We start from the raw sequence: 15,966 nt of genomic DNA, 5'->3' as shown, positions 1-15,966 counted from the left end.
TAGAAGCTATGAAAAGGCATATTGAAATGAACCTTCCAAAATGCTCTTAAGGAAAAATCAATACACAACTTAGTGAATCAACAGGCAAAAAGGCATTCAATATAATCACTTTCATGCACTTACTATAAGGAATTTGAACTATCATTGCTACTCTGTCTAAAGATCTATGAAACTTGCTGGACAAAGTCTCCCTAATTGTTTCATCCCTACTGTTTGCTAGCTTAAAGAAGAAAATGCACATTCCCTGAAGAGCAGAAGTTACCAACATCAGAATGTTGGTAACCATGCTGTTGTTAATGCCAGTGCTATTGTTAATGCCAGTGACTGTGCTCAAACAACTTCACAGAGAAGCAGCACTGAAGGATGCAGAAATGCTCAGCTCTTTGAGGAATAAGTCATAAACATATAGCAGTACCTGTCTCAAATAAAGTAGTCACACCCTGTATTCAGCATTTCATTTTCTTTCATGCAAATGCAGCGCAGAAACATAGATTTGTAAGGATACAAATTATTTGACTATACAGATAGATATTGCCCCTAGTGAGCAATGTGGTTTTGCTGGAAAAACTGACTAATCTAGCAAAGGTTCCCCAATAATGCTTGTGTCTGATGGAAATAGGCAGTGTTCTCCTTCAAAACTTGTGCTGTGGACCAGCATCTGGTGAATAGTAGTTCTAACTACACTTGAAATTAATGAGAGCGAAAAACAACGATATAAGACTTTAAAGGTACACCTTAAACAGAGAAATACCAGCAAGCATCACTGCTGGCCCATGTTAAAGCAGTCAGCTTTAGCTTTCATAGCATCATAGAAGATACTGAGTTGGAAAACACGTATCAGAATCATCAAATCCAACTCCTGGTCTTGCACTGGACATCCCAAGAGTCACACCACATGCCTGACAGCATTGCCCAAACACTTGAATTCTGTCAGGCTGGTGCTGTGATCACTTCCTTAGGAAGCCTGTTAGAGTGCTCAAATATCCTCTCAGTGAAAACCTCTTCCTGATATCCAGCCCAAACCTACTCTCACACACCTCCAGGCCATTCCCTCAGGTGCTGTCACTGTCCCCACAGAGCAGAGATCAATGCCTGCCCCTTCTCTTCCCTCTCACAAGGAAGTTGTAACTGTGCTGAGATCTGTCCTCAGTACCCTGTTCTCCAGGCTGAACAGACCAAGTGACCTCAGCTGCTCCTCACATAGCTTCTCTTCAAGGCCCTTCACTATTTTTGTTGGACTCTACTGGAGCTCTCTAACAGTTTAATATCTTTCTCATATTGTGGCACCCAAAACCAGCCCCCAGCACTTGAGGTGAAGCTGTCCCAGCTCAGAGCAGAGCAGGACAATCCCCTTCCTTGCCCAGCTGGTGATGCTGTGCCATCAGGACCAGGACGTCCTGTTGGCAACATTAAGGGATTATTTAAGACAGAGAGATAGCTCAACACTGAAATAATTTCACTTTCAGTGAAGATGAGTAATAGTAATGAAATATGGTGAAACATACCAACCTTGAATAATTTTATTCATGAGTAAAAAAGAGAATTAATTCAGTCTGTGAGAGATAATTTTGGGCCTGTCTAATGAGTGTGTAACCATTACTTGACACACTCATTTTATCTTACCTTTATTAAAATTAAAAAAAAAAATCAAAAAACCCCCCAGAAATTGCCAGGGTAAATGTAAAAATTAAAGTTTCATAGGCAATCAGATTCTGATTATGACTACATGTGACTCAGTCTCCAGATTTACATTGGAGTTAGGAGAAGACATGACCAACTTACTGAGGTTATTTCACCCAAGCACTTTTTGAAGAGTAATTTTTATAAAATGAAAATGAATATTTGCAATTTTATTCTCTTAAAATAAAAATACATGTTTTTGCTTCCAGTTAATAGGAAAACAAATACCTTCAAACTGCAGATGGGTGCATAACCTGATCATTTACCCCTGGCTGAAAGCCCAAAGACATTATTTAAGACAGTTGCAAGGCAAACTCACATGAACCAAGTACTCTTACCCCACCATATGATAGGCATCAGCACAGCTAGACATTCTATGGGTCCAAATTTTTCTGACATAAATTGTGATCCCACCCAGAGGAGATCTGTGAGCCTATTACTTGCATTCCAGAATTTGCTTTAAGACCTATATATTCCCAGAAAACATGTGATTGCAACCTACAACAGGCTCCAAGTTTTCTTTTAACAAGTGGAATAAACATAATTCATCTCAACGCCATCCATGTTTAATGTTAAAGAAAGTAGAGTGTTTTCCTTCCTGTGAGTTAAGATTGAGCTTGAAATTCTAGCAATACCCAAAAAGTAATTTCAAATCAGAAGACAACTGCCTATTACGGATTTATTCTAGCTTCAAAGGATATATACACAATTACTAGCTAAGAATTCATTGTCTAGCATAGATTTTTTCCAAAGTAGTTTATACAGGTAGTTAATAATTCCTACCCACTATTGTCAAAATGAACTTTAAAGTAGCAGTCAAGAGTTCTGCAGTGCAAGAACTCCTACAATACTCCTTTAAAGCCCTGAAGTTCCTGTCATAAATAGTAAAGAAAAGGAACCAAAAATGACGTGGGGAGGAAATAGAGGGGAGTATATGCCCTTAAAGTTGAAAAGAGTAAAGCTGGCACCACTTAAATCTTTCTTTAAGTAGCTGTTCCATCACAGAAAAAGTCTTTTACTCTGCCAGAAGTGCTCCAGATTGGTGGTTCTCAAAATGCCAGTGTATGTCAATGAAGGAAAATGCAGTCATCAAGCCTCATTATACCCTGTTGCTGGTACCAGAGGCCCTTCCTCATCCCTTCTGCCAGTTCTAAGTGGATGTCAGTCTGAGCTTCCCAGAAAAATTCCATTTCTTTGTCCAGAAGAAATTCAGGATGCCCTGACATCAAAAGTTATCAAGTCAGAAATGCCGCCCTTACTATCTTAATATACACATGTTAATCTGAATGTGATACTGCATCTACCACCCCATACCTCAGCTCCTGTAGGAATGGGCAGGAGGACTCCCAAAAAGTTGTCCAGTAAGAAATATGAAGAACAGCTTGTGTTATTGGACCAGAAAGCAAAAAGGATAATGTGTAAAAAATTAAATCATTGTCAGTAGATAGGGTACTGAGGTGAAGATGCTTACAGAAGTAAAAAAAAAAAACCAAAAAAAACTTTGAACTACAAGTCAAACAAAGGAATTTTTGTGATACAAACAAAAGAAATAAGAAATCTGACATAATCAGATAAGAATAATAGAGATAGATATCCAACCTGATTCTTCAAAAAAATCCAACTTCAGTGTTTAATAGTAATTTCCGAATTTACTAAAGAGTTGTCAGGCATTCATGTTCTATTCAGTGGTGCTTCTTACACTTACCACTTACAGTACACAGAAATCATTTAGCCTATCTGGAATACAAGTGTCACATATCCTTAAATCACAACAGCTATCTGGACATCTAGGATCTGCATGCCTGATAAGAACCAGGTTTCTCTTAAAAGAATAAGTGTGCATATGTGTGTAGGTGCATAGAGGGAGAAAAATGAAGAGCAACAAGATGTCTCTTCATGTCCTGAAGTCGATAAAAGAAGTTCAGCCTTAAGAATATAAATCATAGTTGCATATTGTAATTGAATTTAAAATTTTGTTTGGAACAGTGTTATCCCTACAGAATCCAGCTATTTGTCAGTGCCACACAGAAGACTGTGTGTAAAAACACAGATCACATGGTTTACTTTCTCTTCTGGTTCTGAGGCATTCAGTTTTCCTCCTCTTTCAGTAAAATGCTGCTGAAGTCCTTTTTCAAGCACCCAGTGTGTTTCCTAGATTAAACAGCAATACAGATAGTGAAAAATGCAGTTAAACTCTTGTTGGACTACAGCATTGATACAGAATTTAGGCCAGTTATTTCCCAGATAATATGAACCACTGGTTTGGTTAATAAATTTATATCATCTGGTTCTTATCATATCCCCACTGTTTCAGGGTATGATGAAGTGTCAGTGACAATATGCAAGGCTCCTCTGAGGCCACTGCCTAAACTTGCCTTTAGCTACTGTAAAAATTATACTAGGGACAGAAAACTAGTATTTTTCTTCTGTAATGGTCTTTCTGCCCAGAATTTTCAGATAAGTTTAAAGCATCCCTATATGAATTCTTGCCAAGCCACACATTCTTCTTTGAGTAATCCTTGAGCATCCTTTGATGTTAGCTTGTCACTGAGATTAAATACATACTTCACACAGTACTGGAATGCTGTCTACAGCAAACCAGGAAGAAACTGCTATCAGCACTTCCCTAGGTGTGTAACAGCAGGGGACAAGGCCAGTGACCTCAACTCTTTATAAAAACCATTTATTTCAAAACTTCAACCAATGTAAATATATGGTTTATAAGATTTCATTTGCACAATGTTATGTATCTTTATTGCATTCCATCCAAGTTAACAGATGGATTAAAGCCCACGTGGGAAACTGTTTGGAAATTTCTGGCTTTTGAAAAAAGGCAAGGCAGAACAAATTCATAGCCAGTTGAATTGATATTGGTAATTGCCATAAGAAAAAACGTTAACATGAAGACATTTCTGACTAATTGTTGCAACTTTTCAAAGTGAGTATCTTGAAAATTCCATACATAAAATATTCTGACATATCAAGTTTCCAATGCACAAAAAGAAAATGTTTAATTTATTAAGGCAAAAAGTTGCACATCATTTTAAATGGTACTGTATGACCAAGGCGCACCTACTCTTCCAGAACAGCTCTACCATACTGAAAAAAGGACTTACAAAAGTAAGTCTTACAAAAGTCCTCCTTCTGAGGAGCATGGTTCCCTGGAAGCACTAGGATTTCCCATGACAATACTTCTTCAGTTCCAAGTAGGTATCCTTCCATTTCACACACCTCATGAAACCACAGCAACCAATGACTTCAACCTCTTTTCTTTTCCCAAAGGTTAGATTTAGGGTCAGGACAGATGAACACTGTTTAGCTGGTATGGTAAATATCTTGTTTTCCCACGTCTTGTCTGTATCCCATGTAAAAGCAAAACAAGAACTTATCCCACCAGACCTGCCACCCAGCCATCCTCCAGAAGGACCACACAAACCAAAACATCCTGCCTACCTGAAATGCTTATCAAAGTAATGGAAGTTCTGCTCTCATAGAAGTTAAAAGATGAAAAGAGCAAATGCCCTTTAACCCAATCTACCCAAATTGTTTACTGCACCTGAGATGCTGAGTGACTGCAAGCACTATTGCTGCCATGAACAACTGCATGTTGTTCCATATGGCCAGATCAAAAGGATGCCTACAGAAAGGTTCAAAATACTACTACAACACTGTATTCCCTGGCAAACAACCCGGAAAGAAGAGTAGCTGCAGCGAACATCAGACATCTTGAGGTGAAAGTGGCTATTCTTTGAACACTATCTCCCCAGTTCCCTAGAGGCTAGTGGCTCCCTTCTACTGGGAATGCAACTGTGAGCTGAACAGTAGCATCCACTTGCCCCAGGCTTCACAGTCTTGGAAATTAACTTAGGAATTTTTGCTTCCTTTTTACTTGCAAGTCAAAGCAAAAGACTTCTGAGGGGATCAAGAGAGTATTTCCTATGGAAAACCCCTGGCACAGGGAACCCTTCATCTGAGTGTCTCCAAACCCCAGAGGAAGGCACTGGCACAGGAGCACAGGCATGTGAACATGCATTCTGAATTTTGGGTAATTATGCTCAGATTTTTCTAGCGCAGATAAATGGGCCAGGATTTATTATTTCACTGTCTTAAAAAGGAATAAAGAAAAAAAATCCAAATCTCTTTCTCAATAGTTTTAAATTTACTCTTTCTTCTTGCCCCAAATAATCCATCACTGAAAATAAACAGGGGAAGACACCTTGATGAGGATTGAAGGAAACCTCACCAAGATACACTTGCAGTTTCCCAGTACTTAGTCTGCTCCTGTGAACAAAGGGAAAGAATACTAGGTGGATTTCTCTCTACCCTAAAGGAAAACACCTGATGCACATAGAGCTAGCTCAGTTCAGGGACATTAGTAAAAATTTGCTGTGTTAGTCCTTTTCAGTGCTGTGTTTCTTTTTGTCCTCTTATTCTTAACAGCAATACAAACTCATTACTAAGGGGACAGAAATGATAAATATAGGATGTTTTCCTTTTGCACAGGAAAACAAAGGTTTATTGAGAGGGCACTAATCTCACATCCCTTCACAACCATGACTTGATATGGCAATTGCACAAGTAATGGGACAAAGTGTCCCACTGAGCTCCTGAAAACACTGTGTCTGTGTTGTACACAGTTGTATCCTCTTACATCAGTATCTCCACACACCAATTCATCTCAGAAAGATAAGAACATTGCCAGTGATGTCCTCATAGTCACAAGGGATTTCCAATGCCCCGCAGCAAACCATATAGCTGCGCTGTGTATATGGGAGGACACAGCTTCCAGTGTGCAACAACAGAGCTAGGAATCGATTAACAGCCATCTCAGGACATTAGGAGCTAAACAGCTATTCCTAAACCTGGACTGGAAGTTGTATCCCAGGAGAAATGTGCCAAATGTGAGCTCATTTCTTCTCACAGAAGGGCAGCAGCCAGCTGGAGGGGCGGGGAAGGGGGTTGCTGGCAGAGAATGGAGCTGACACCATATCACTTCAACGTGTGCACACTGAGCTCTGTGTAACATTTTATAACAGTACCTTATAAACCTCAGATGAGTCCTATCTCTCGTCCCTCTCACCCACATGAAAAAACACATCAGCAGAGCAATGTGAATGAAAAAGTTTTCTTTCTTGCTCTCACAGACAGAAGTTACAACATTTTGTTGTATTTAAATCCTGCCGTGCTGGTGTAAACACCAGGCATGGGTGATCCAACAGCAAGTCCAAGCTGGCTCAGCCTCAGACTTGTCGCCTTATTGACTCGGGGTTTTTAAGGCTAGGGCTGGTTCAGATGCAGGATAGGTGAAATCACTTTTCAGAATTCGGAACCCACCCAAAGGCAGGAGTTCAAAAGTGCATCTTGCACTCCAGGACTTTAGGTTTGTTTTCCACGTAGCAAGAACTGTGGTCAGGGAAAAAGCACACAAGGCACACAGCAAGGAGATGAGAAAAAAGTAAAATTGTAACCTGTCATGGGGCCTATTGCATGCCAAGTGTTTTCTAAGTGGTGAGAAATGAAAGTATGTGCTGGCTGTGCTGTGCTCAACAGCTTTAAGAAAAAACAGCCAATATACACCTGACACTGAAAGCTCCACCGTGTCTCCAAGGAAGAAGATATTTACATAGAAGAAATTTATATTGGCTATTTTCCTTTTCAGTAAACTGACCTTAATCTTCATATGTTCACCTTCCTAACCTAACCTTTGGTAGAGATCACAATGTTCCACAGTGAGTCCCCTCACAAAACACCATTTTATCTGGGTTTAAAAACCCTGATTCTGACAGTCTGAACTTGAAGACATTGTTGTATCAGCACAGATTTTGATCAGCATAGTTTTTACTCAGACCTAGGACATCCCAGCCTCTGGAGCAGATCACAGCACTAAGTAAAGGTGACACAGATTGCAACAGGCAGATGACACCCTGGTCAGGAGGCATTTCAGACAAAGGAAGAGAACATTCCAAAGACTTGTGCAATTTCAGACAACATCCACAATTATGACCTTTATTCCAAACAAATGAAGCCTCCTGTTCTTCCAATGGTCTGTCATCTCCCTCAGTTATGTCATGGAGATGCATATATGCTTATCTTAACAACAAGGGGCCATATAAAGGGTTGAAGCATTAAGCCTTGGTGGAGGCATGAAAACCAAAAGGGAAATATTTATGTTAAAAATAGGTAGGGATGAAGGCAGGAATGCATGCAGGCAGAAGGCAGGAAGACAGGCAGGAAGGTAGGCAGGAAGACAGGAAGGAAGGCAGGAAGGAAGATTTGTTTGGGTTTTTTTCCCCATGAATTTACATTGAACTGCCAACATGGAAGTGACTAAATGCTGACAGGACATAAGCTGCTGCTACTCCTCTAATGCTGCCCTCTAATCACATGTGATGAAAATTTTTTGCTGTACCCAAAAACCACACACCCACATTTTGAACCCGTTTGCTAGAGAAAGGATATGCATTTCTCTCCAAGTCTTCAGCTTATCACAAGGTGGTCAAACAATGGTGATGAGACACTCCCTCTTGACTGGTGTTTACCAGCACTGATGGGTGAATGAGCTCGTTAGAGAATGACAAGACTTTTAACATTTGGAGGGGCAGAATATTACAATTAAAGACATAGCAACCCAAGTTTTTGTTTCACATGTTTCTGTTACAATACTTCCCTTCAGCTAATTCAGATCTTCCATTTTTAAAACATGGCTGGACCTTTAAAGAACATATAAGGGACATACCACGGGAACTTGAAAACCCTCTCTCTTTTAAAAATTACAGGAAATATGAAAATGTCTTACCCTAAGGACATTTACAATGAAAGAAAACAGCCTTGGGCTTGTTAAGGGCCGTTATATTTGCCCTGAGCAACTCATGCTTTTAACAATTCAGACTGAAAGAAATACAGAATTTCAATAAACTAGTAAGTAAGTAAATAAATAAATAATTCACCCATCTGATGCCAGCATCAAAACAGTAGGAAACCTTATTAGTTCCTTTATTTCCTTTCATATCTGGCTCTGTTGATACAGCACAGAATGTGAACAACATACTAGCAAACTTCAAACAGGGACTGAGATTATATCCAACAAAGCTAGAAGGGGAAATTCAACACCCACACAGTATATTCATAAGGAAACAAAACAAATATATTTACTTTATGTGACAGTTTGAATTTATTATAAGTTGCATATAATTTCCTGCCTCATTTCTTGAGGACTCTTATAATTTATTTCAGGAGGTCTTTCATTACCACACAACCCTTCCCTCTACCCTGACACCCTCTCTGCTGAACCTCCTCTATGAGAAGTCCTTGAGCAGCAGAAATTTTAAAGGATGAAGCTTTGGAAGAGATTTCATAAACACAGTGAAAACAAAAGTGGAAACAATGTGAAAATTAATGTACAGTAGAATCAATGGACATATCACTAATTTCTCTGCCAGCTAGAAGGACTGCCCCTATAAGAAGTGACCAAAAAATCCACAGGTGGCAAAACTAATAAGATTTCTACATATGCTGGTTTTGTTAGAAAATTAAATCTCACAAATACACACACTGCTTCCTCTCCCCTTCCAATGTGACACAACTTGAGCTGCTTTTATAAGAAGTTTAGAAAAGGTCAGTTATTACAGACAAAAAAAAAGGTGGTCATATATGGAATTAAATTATAGAGAGGATACTTAAAAGGTGGATGATAGATTAAAATCTCAGACCTGTGATGAAATTATTCATATTCCCTGAGATAGAAGGACATCTAAGTGGTCAGATTTTGCTAAGCTTTGACTTTTAGTGGCCTGTGTTCACAGACTGTGTTCACACAAGGTTAACAGACTAAGAGAAGATCTCACTCCATGAAATGTATATGCCTTGCTAACTTCCCCTATTTTGCCTATATATACATCTAAGAATTAGAACATGTTGTAACACCTTGAGTATGCAAAACTGGTCAGTCATCTGTTAAGACAAGCTTACTGTCCATAAGGTGATGCAAAAAGCTGGAGAAACCCACAGAAAAAATTAGCCTTTTCAAGGGTTAGGAAGAAGTTTTGGTTCAAAGCCAAGTACAATATTCTGATGAAATAAACACTTCATGCCAATTTTTGGATTAGTTGTTGTCTACCAGATGAGAAGACTTATTTTAGAACTGTCCTTGGCTTGGGCTGAGACAAATAATTTATTTTTCTTTTTCCTGATCCCCATCATGTTATTATAGCACCTGGTGATTGGCATGTTTTCCCTTTTTCCTTCCAATACCTTTAGCTTTTTAATTTTTTCCATAAGGATGATCTTACCATTCTTTTTTCTTCCTCAGACTGCAATTTACCATTTTACCCCCTTGTAATTATTTCCCATACAATTCTGATTTTCTTACAAAGTTAAGAAAATAGCTACAGAAAAGAAATGGAACCAACACTGCTGTTTGCAGATTTGACAATACAAAAGAAACCATCAGGTTTTATCTGGACACCTAATGACACAGTTATAAGGGATTAAGATTTTATTTTCTTCAATGAAAATTTAGTCATGCAGAAACTGATACTCCTCTTCTAATGAATTATTTGTCTGGTCATGTGGCCTTGTCAGACTTTATAATGATCATGAACCTTCTGAACATTGAAGGTGTTAATTGTCCAGCTGACAGATCCATGACTACAGGTAACCACATTCAAATCTTCAGACTTCAGTGTTCTATGTCACACCTTCTTTTATTATTCTTTTGCAGCCCTATGAATCTAGCAAAGTCATTAAAAGAACATGTTAAACTTTAGTGACACTGGTGAAGCAGACCAGTAACTCAACAGTCTACATTAAGTACTGACCTCTTTTCACTAAAATTCAAAACCAAAAAAATTTTCACCACATAAACTTAGTTTAGCTCATGCAGCTTCTGCTCTCGGTAGAAGAAGAAATAAGTTTGAAGTTTTATACTTCAAGAATCTGAAGGAAGAGGTTAGTAAAATATGTCCCAATATAGAATTCTAGAGTAAATAGCAAGAAATTATAATCATACATATTTAGTAGCATCTAGTCCTTCCTATAAGAAGTGGTTTTGTTTTATAGACATGACATATCTGAAGTACGGCAGCATGGGTCACAAACCACAATGGTGAGATATTTTCACTTTGTAACATGAATAGATCTCAGCTCTGTATAGCTGAACTCTGCATTTCAGTTCATCCTCACCCAACTGATCTGAGCAAATGCTAGTTTGTACATGATCTATACATGATCCCGCATGAAAATACATTTGTGTTCTTTGGACCTCACACTGGAAAACACCCCTTTAATATACCTACAATTTTTGAGACAGACGAGCTGACACAGCAGTAGGTAGACCTATCTACACATGAAAGGAAAAACCGTCAAGCTTTATACATTCAGATGTAAACAAGAAACATATTCATTTCACTGCCTAATTGCGCTTGTGGTCATCCAAGACAGAGCCAGTTAGATAATAGGGGAGTGTAATGCCAAAGAGCCTGGAAGGAATGGGCTATTGTATTTGACTATTTTCCATGTACAAATTAGCACAGCAAAAGAAAGAAATCCTGCAGAAAAACACATGTACATTATTATACTCTAGAGTGTTACTTCTGTAAGTATCACAACAGCAACAAAGAGCTGAAAAATGCTGCTGAAAAGATGCAAATAAAAAATGCAAATGTGTTTAAATGTCCTCCTGACATGACGTGATTTGACTTCCAGTTCAGCTGAGCTCATGGCTGGTTTTGGTTTGGCCACATTCCTTTGAGTTAGACAACTGTGATTTGCTTGTGCTAGGCTTTTATTTTTAAACTAACAGAAAGTAAAATCTCTGGAACAAAATGCCTGCTTTCTTTTGTTGCTCTTAGAAGTAGTATTTCCTTAGCATGAAAAGTTCATGGAGCAATAAGCAAAATTCTACAAATATCTGGTCTTTCTCTGGAAAGAGAAACTGCATTTTCATACTACTTTTTCAAGACAAGCACCTTAGTGTTATGGCTCAGATTCTTAAGAGTAGCTGTGAAAATACTTAGTTCAGGTAAATGCTAGAGAAACTGGTTCTCTGAGTATGGAGCAAGTTTTAGGACAGTTGACAAAATACGCTAGGGACCCCCAGTGACCTGCACTCAACTGAAAATGAATACAATTTCTTCTGAAGAAGGTTAAGAACCCCAATGGAGTAGTGAGCAGCACTCACTACGACATCACTCCAGGCAGCTGATAGTGAGAGAAAGAGGAGGGGTTATTGCTGTTGCTGCCTGTGGACTTGTCACAGCCTGCGAGGCTGCTAAGGCTCAATTGCCTTAGCATCACATGTACAGAGGTTGTACATGTGCCTGGGCTCTGCAACCTCCTTCCTGAGGCGAGGATGCTCAACAAAGAATTTATGTGCTACTTCGCTCTACTGTGTTGTACTGAAAATTTAGGAACGTGTGATAAATTATTCTAAGAGCAATCCTGTAAGCATTTATTGAATAACCTTAGTGCTTGCAACTGTGAACCTTTGCTAATGAAGTGCCACATGACAAGAAGCTGCGGGTAATTGTTATCATGGGAAAGATAGGGCCTTTAGAAGAGATACAAGGTGATACACATAAATCCAAATGTTGATTGTCATAGATTTCAAACTCATTCTGTCTACCTGGCTAAAGGCTAACATCTAGGATGCTAACAGCCAGGTCACAGCCTGATTTAATGACTTCTTGTTTTTCTGTCAAAAAAGATCTATGAGCTTTCTACCATGCCTTTGGTGAAACCATGCTGCAATAAACTGCAGTAGGAATGGGTGTACCAAGGTATCCTACAACTTATCCCTATCTCTAGCCAAGCTGTAAGTCAAACACTGGAATGTTTACCTAATCTCCTGCTGAAAGCAAGAGAGAAATTTTCTGAACTATGGAAGGAGCAAAAGAATGGCTTGATTGAAAAAGGAAAGTTAAGCTTGCTTCACATCACTATTCTTAAGGTACAAAGAGATTTGCGGGGAGGGGAAATCTCTTGAGGCAGGGTAAGTCATACAAATAAAAACTAGTATAATGTGGAATATAATGCATAATATTTGGCACCAGAATGCATTATTTATTTTCTTGAATCAGGGACTGAGAACTTAATTCACAAGCAGCAGAGTGATATACAAATATTATGAGTATGAGCTTAACATGGGGCCAAATCCCCCAGTCTTCACACATTCTTGTTGAGTCATATCTCCTGTTGATCTTTCTTAAATGAGTCCTGCAGGATTGTCTCTGTCATTACTGACTTATTACAGTCATCAAGTAATAAACATCTCATTTTCAAACATGAAAGAGAATCTATGCTGACTTTATGCCATTTTGTGCAAATTCAGTATTATAAATGGAAAACAGCCTTTTAAACAAAGTAAGACTTTTATATCAGTACAGACAGCATTCTTATTTCTAGCGCTCAAATAGTATTTAGTGACTCTATCCAAAAAGCTGTTTCTTCTTTTTTTTTAATAATACAGTCATTTAAAAGAAGTATTTTGAACAGGGTTATCCTAATGGTTAGCTCTCCATATGGCTACTAAAAATTGTGTTAAGATTAGTTTACAATGATTACTATGGGTTGGTGGACACAGATAAATAAGATGGAAGCTGCTATAAAATTAATGTATTTCTTAACTTAATGGTGTTTTGCTATTTTAACTACTATATTCAATCAAATTCTAGGAAAACAGCAATATGCATATGCCAAAATGACTCTGGCATCAAAAGCATATATATATATATATATATCAAATATGTATATTAATATCCTTTCTGCAGATTTTCTGATTGCCAACACACTGCTCATAAAATTAAGTATGAGTCAAAATAGAACATATAATGTCAATCAAACAGCATAGGTACATCTCTCAGCTGTAAGCATCCTATCAGGAAAATGAGGGGAAGTATGCAGGAAAATAATATAGCAATGATCAAATTTACTGCCCCGAAGTATACCAGATATCACAGAATGTATCTCTCAAAGGTTGGTATAAACTTGACTCTGTAATGAGGTATAGAAATAATAAGAGCTCATTTAAGTTGGTTTCAGGAAAAAGTTCAGTACATGCTGTACCTGTTTTCTCTGCATGTGCAAAACTTTTTTTTTTTTTTTGGAAGAAAATTCCAGGAACATTACAGCACGATACAGTTTGATTTAAAGAGCAGAGAAACAGCTCCTCTCTGAATCCCAAGCAGTTAAATCACCATTTACAGGTCATTTAGAAGTTTAGAAAGCTGATGCCAACATCAACTTCTTGGTTCTACCTGCAGCAACCCATAATATCGAGCCTCCAAGTCTGCAGGGCTGTAGACAGCATAAAACTTACATGACTTGTTCGAAACAAACTCTCTCCAACCGCTATCTTAAGAGATTAAAAACATACCCACCCGCATATATGCACGCAGATACAGACTCAGCTAGAGGCGGTACGCATTTTAGGAAAGAAATGGCATTTACCAGGATGAGGGAAGCTAGAAGCAGGGTGCCGGCGGCTGTCCAGCGGCAGCACTCCATTGTCGGGTGGGTGCCGGCCCTGCGGTCAGACAGGCGAGCTCCGTCCCCGCAGCCCGGTGCCAGCCTTCAGCCCCGCTTCCCCGCCTCCATCGGCTCCTCCGCGCCCGGCGTGCGTGAGCGGGCTGGCCGAGCTGCGGGGAAGCGCTTGGCCAAGCCCCCTCCTCCTGCTCAGACGTGCAGCACAACAAAGCCAAGAGGTCTGGGGAAAGCGTAGCAGCTACAGCGGGGAAGGAAAAAGAGAGCGGGAGAGGAGGAGTAGTAGGAGGAGAGAGGCAGAATGGCAGAGGTCTGCCTGCAGCTCCCGGAGCGCCGCTTCACCACTTGCCGTGAGCTGTTCGCGCTTACTGCTGGGTCAGTAGCTCTCCTGAGCGTGCATTGTTCCAGACAGGAGGGAAACTCAATCTGTGTCAATGCAGAACGTATGCCATAAAAAACACCAATAGGAAAATGCTTACATCCTCTAGGGAGAATGCACAGTTTGCTAAAGCCTCGATTCTTTACAGAAAAATGCTCTCTTTTACACCATTTGCTCAGCAATAAAGAGCTCTGCATCTGCTTTAAAATTGTGAAGCAAAAATGTTTTCAACAGGACTGGGTGACAGTCTTTCTGTAACTACATTTTTATTCTTTGGGGAAATTTAAAACCTAACCCATTGGAAGGAAAGTGGGATTACTGGAGGAAGAATTTTGCACAGAAAGTCAAAGACTCACACACCTCAGAAAAGGTGGGAACTCTGCCTTTTAAGTATTAATTTGACAGATAGGAGTTTCAAACAACTGGTAACTGGTCTCTGTCTGTTCAGAGTTCATTTAATTTGCCTGCCTATGCTTCTGCATTGCCTGAATTCTCCAGCTTTTTTTTTTCTTTTTTTTTTCTTTTTTTTTTTTTTTTTTACTGTCCTTTTATTTTATTTTCTGAAGGAGAAATTTCAAACTGGATCCAAGAATTTTCTAAAAGCAGTAGACAATCGCCCACATTGGACTGAGCTGGATGCCTTGCAGTTACAACATTTTGGTGCTGTAGGGCACATCACGTCCATATGGGCATATAGACAGCCCAGTAAAGTCATGATTCTGGCTCATCAGCAAGCTCAGACAATGGAGAAAAATAAGGTACATGTGTGTTAGGGGTGGAGAATAGTATGCTATGCTTAAAAGTCTTAGTCTTAAAAGTGACTGAAGTCAGAAGCTAGCAAAGGAAAAGGAAACTCTGCCAAGGGCCAGGAGTGGGGACAGAAAGGAAAAAGGAGCAAGGGTAGACCACAGACTGTTTAAGAGAACTTCACATCAGTAGAAATTAAAATCTGCCTGGAGGAAAAGCTGGATGAACAGATGGAAATTGATACAGACTTTGTAAAACAAAAGGAACTGGGTGGAAAAATGAAAAAGAGTCATAGATGAGAAGTCAGGAGGACAGAAGTGTGTGGCTTTGTATAACAGGAACAGAAACATAAACACTGAAGTTATCTGAAGGCCAAAATAGAAAAGATATCAACTAGATGGAGATAGGCTTTAGGAAACAAGGCTGAAGAATAAATTTAAAATAAGAAATTAAAGTAATTAGGAACAGTGGGAGAAATAGATTTCAGCCTTCACTGCCCAGCAGTCATTCGGTTTGGAATTGGCAGGTGAAGAAGCAGGGCCAGAAAGACTGAAAAGGCTCAGTAGGGAGGTGCTATGATGGAAAATGCAGTAGCTGGACTGAACATATCAGGGATGAGAAAAGGTTTGAAACAGGTTCCAAGATTCCTATAGTACATCTTTATGTATCCACATAGAGATACA

The 15,966-nt window shown here is 39.2% G+C and overlaps 1 protein-coding gene across 2 annotated transcripts in view; it reads right to left on the bottom strand.

Moving 5' to 3' along the window:
- Positions 1 to 14,384, bottom strand: part of ADAMTSL1 (ADAMTS like 1) — a 174,854-nt gene extending 160,470 nt beyond the window's left edge. For both annotated transcript variants that reach the window (XM_064402840.1, XM_064402841.1), the window contains exon 1: positions 14,125 to 14,384. In XM_064402840.1, coding sequence (XP_064258910.1) covers positions 14,125 to 14,181 — 57 coding nt within the window. In that variant the 5' untranslated portion in view covers positions 14,182 to 14,384. The remainder of the gene's footprint in view (positions 1 to 14,124) is intronic.
- Positions 14,385 to 15,966: the final 1,582 nt, after the last annotated feature.

This window comes from Passer domesticus, chromosome Z (assembly GCF_036417665.1).
Source record: "Passer domesticus isolate bPasDom1 chromosome Z, bPasDom1.hap1, whole genome shotgun sequence".
In the NCBI taxonomy this organism is placed as follows: domain Eukaryota; kingdom Metazoa; phylum Chordata; class Aves; order Passeriformes; family Passeridae; genus Passer; species Passer domesticus.
Note: the sequence above shows the minus strand (reverse complement) of the source record. Positions and strands in the feature narration are given on the sequence as shown.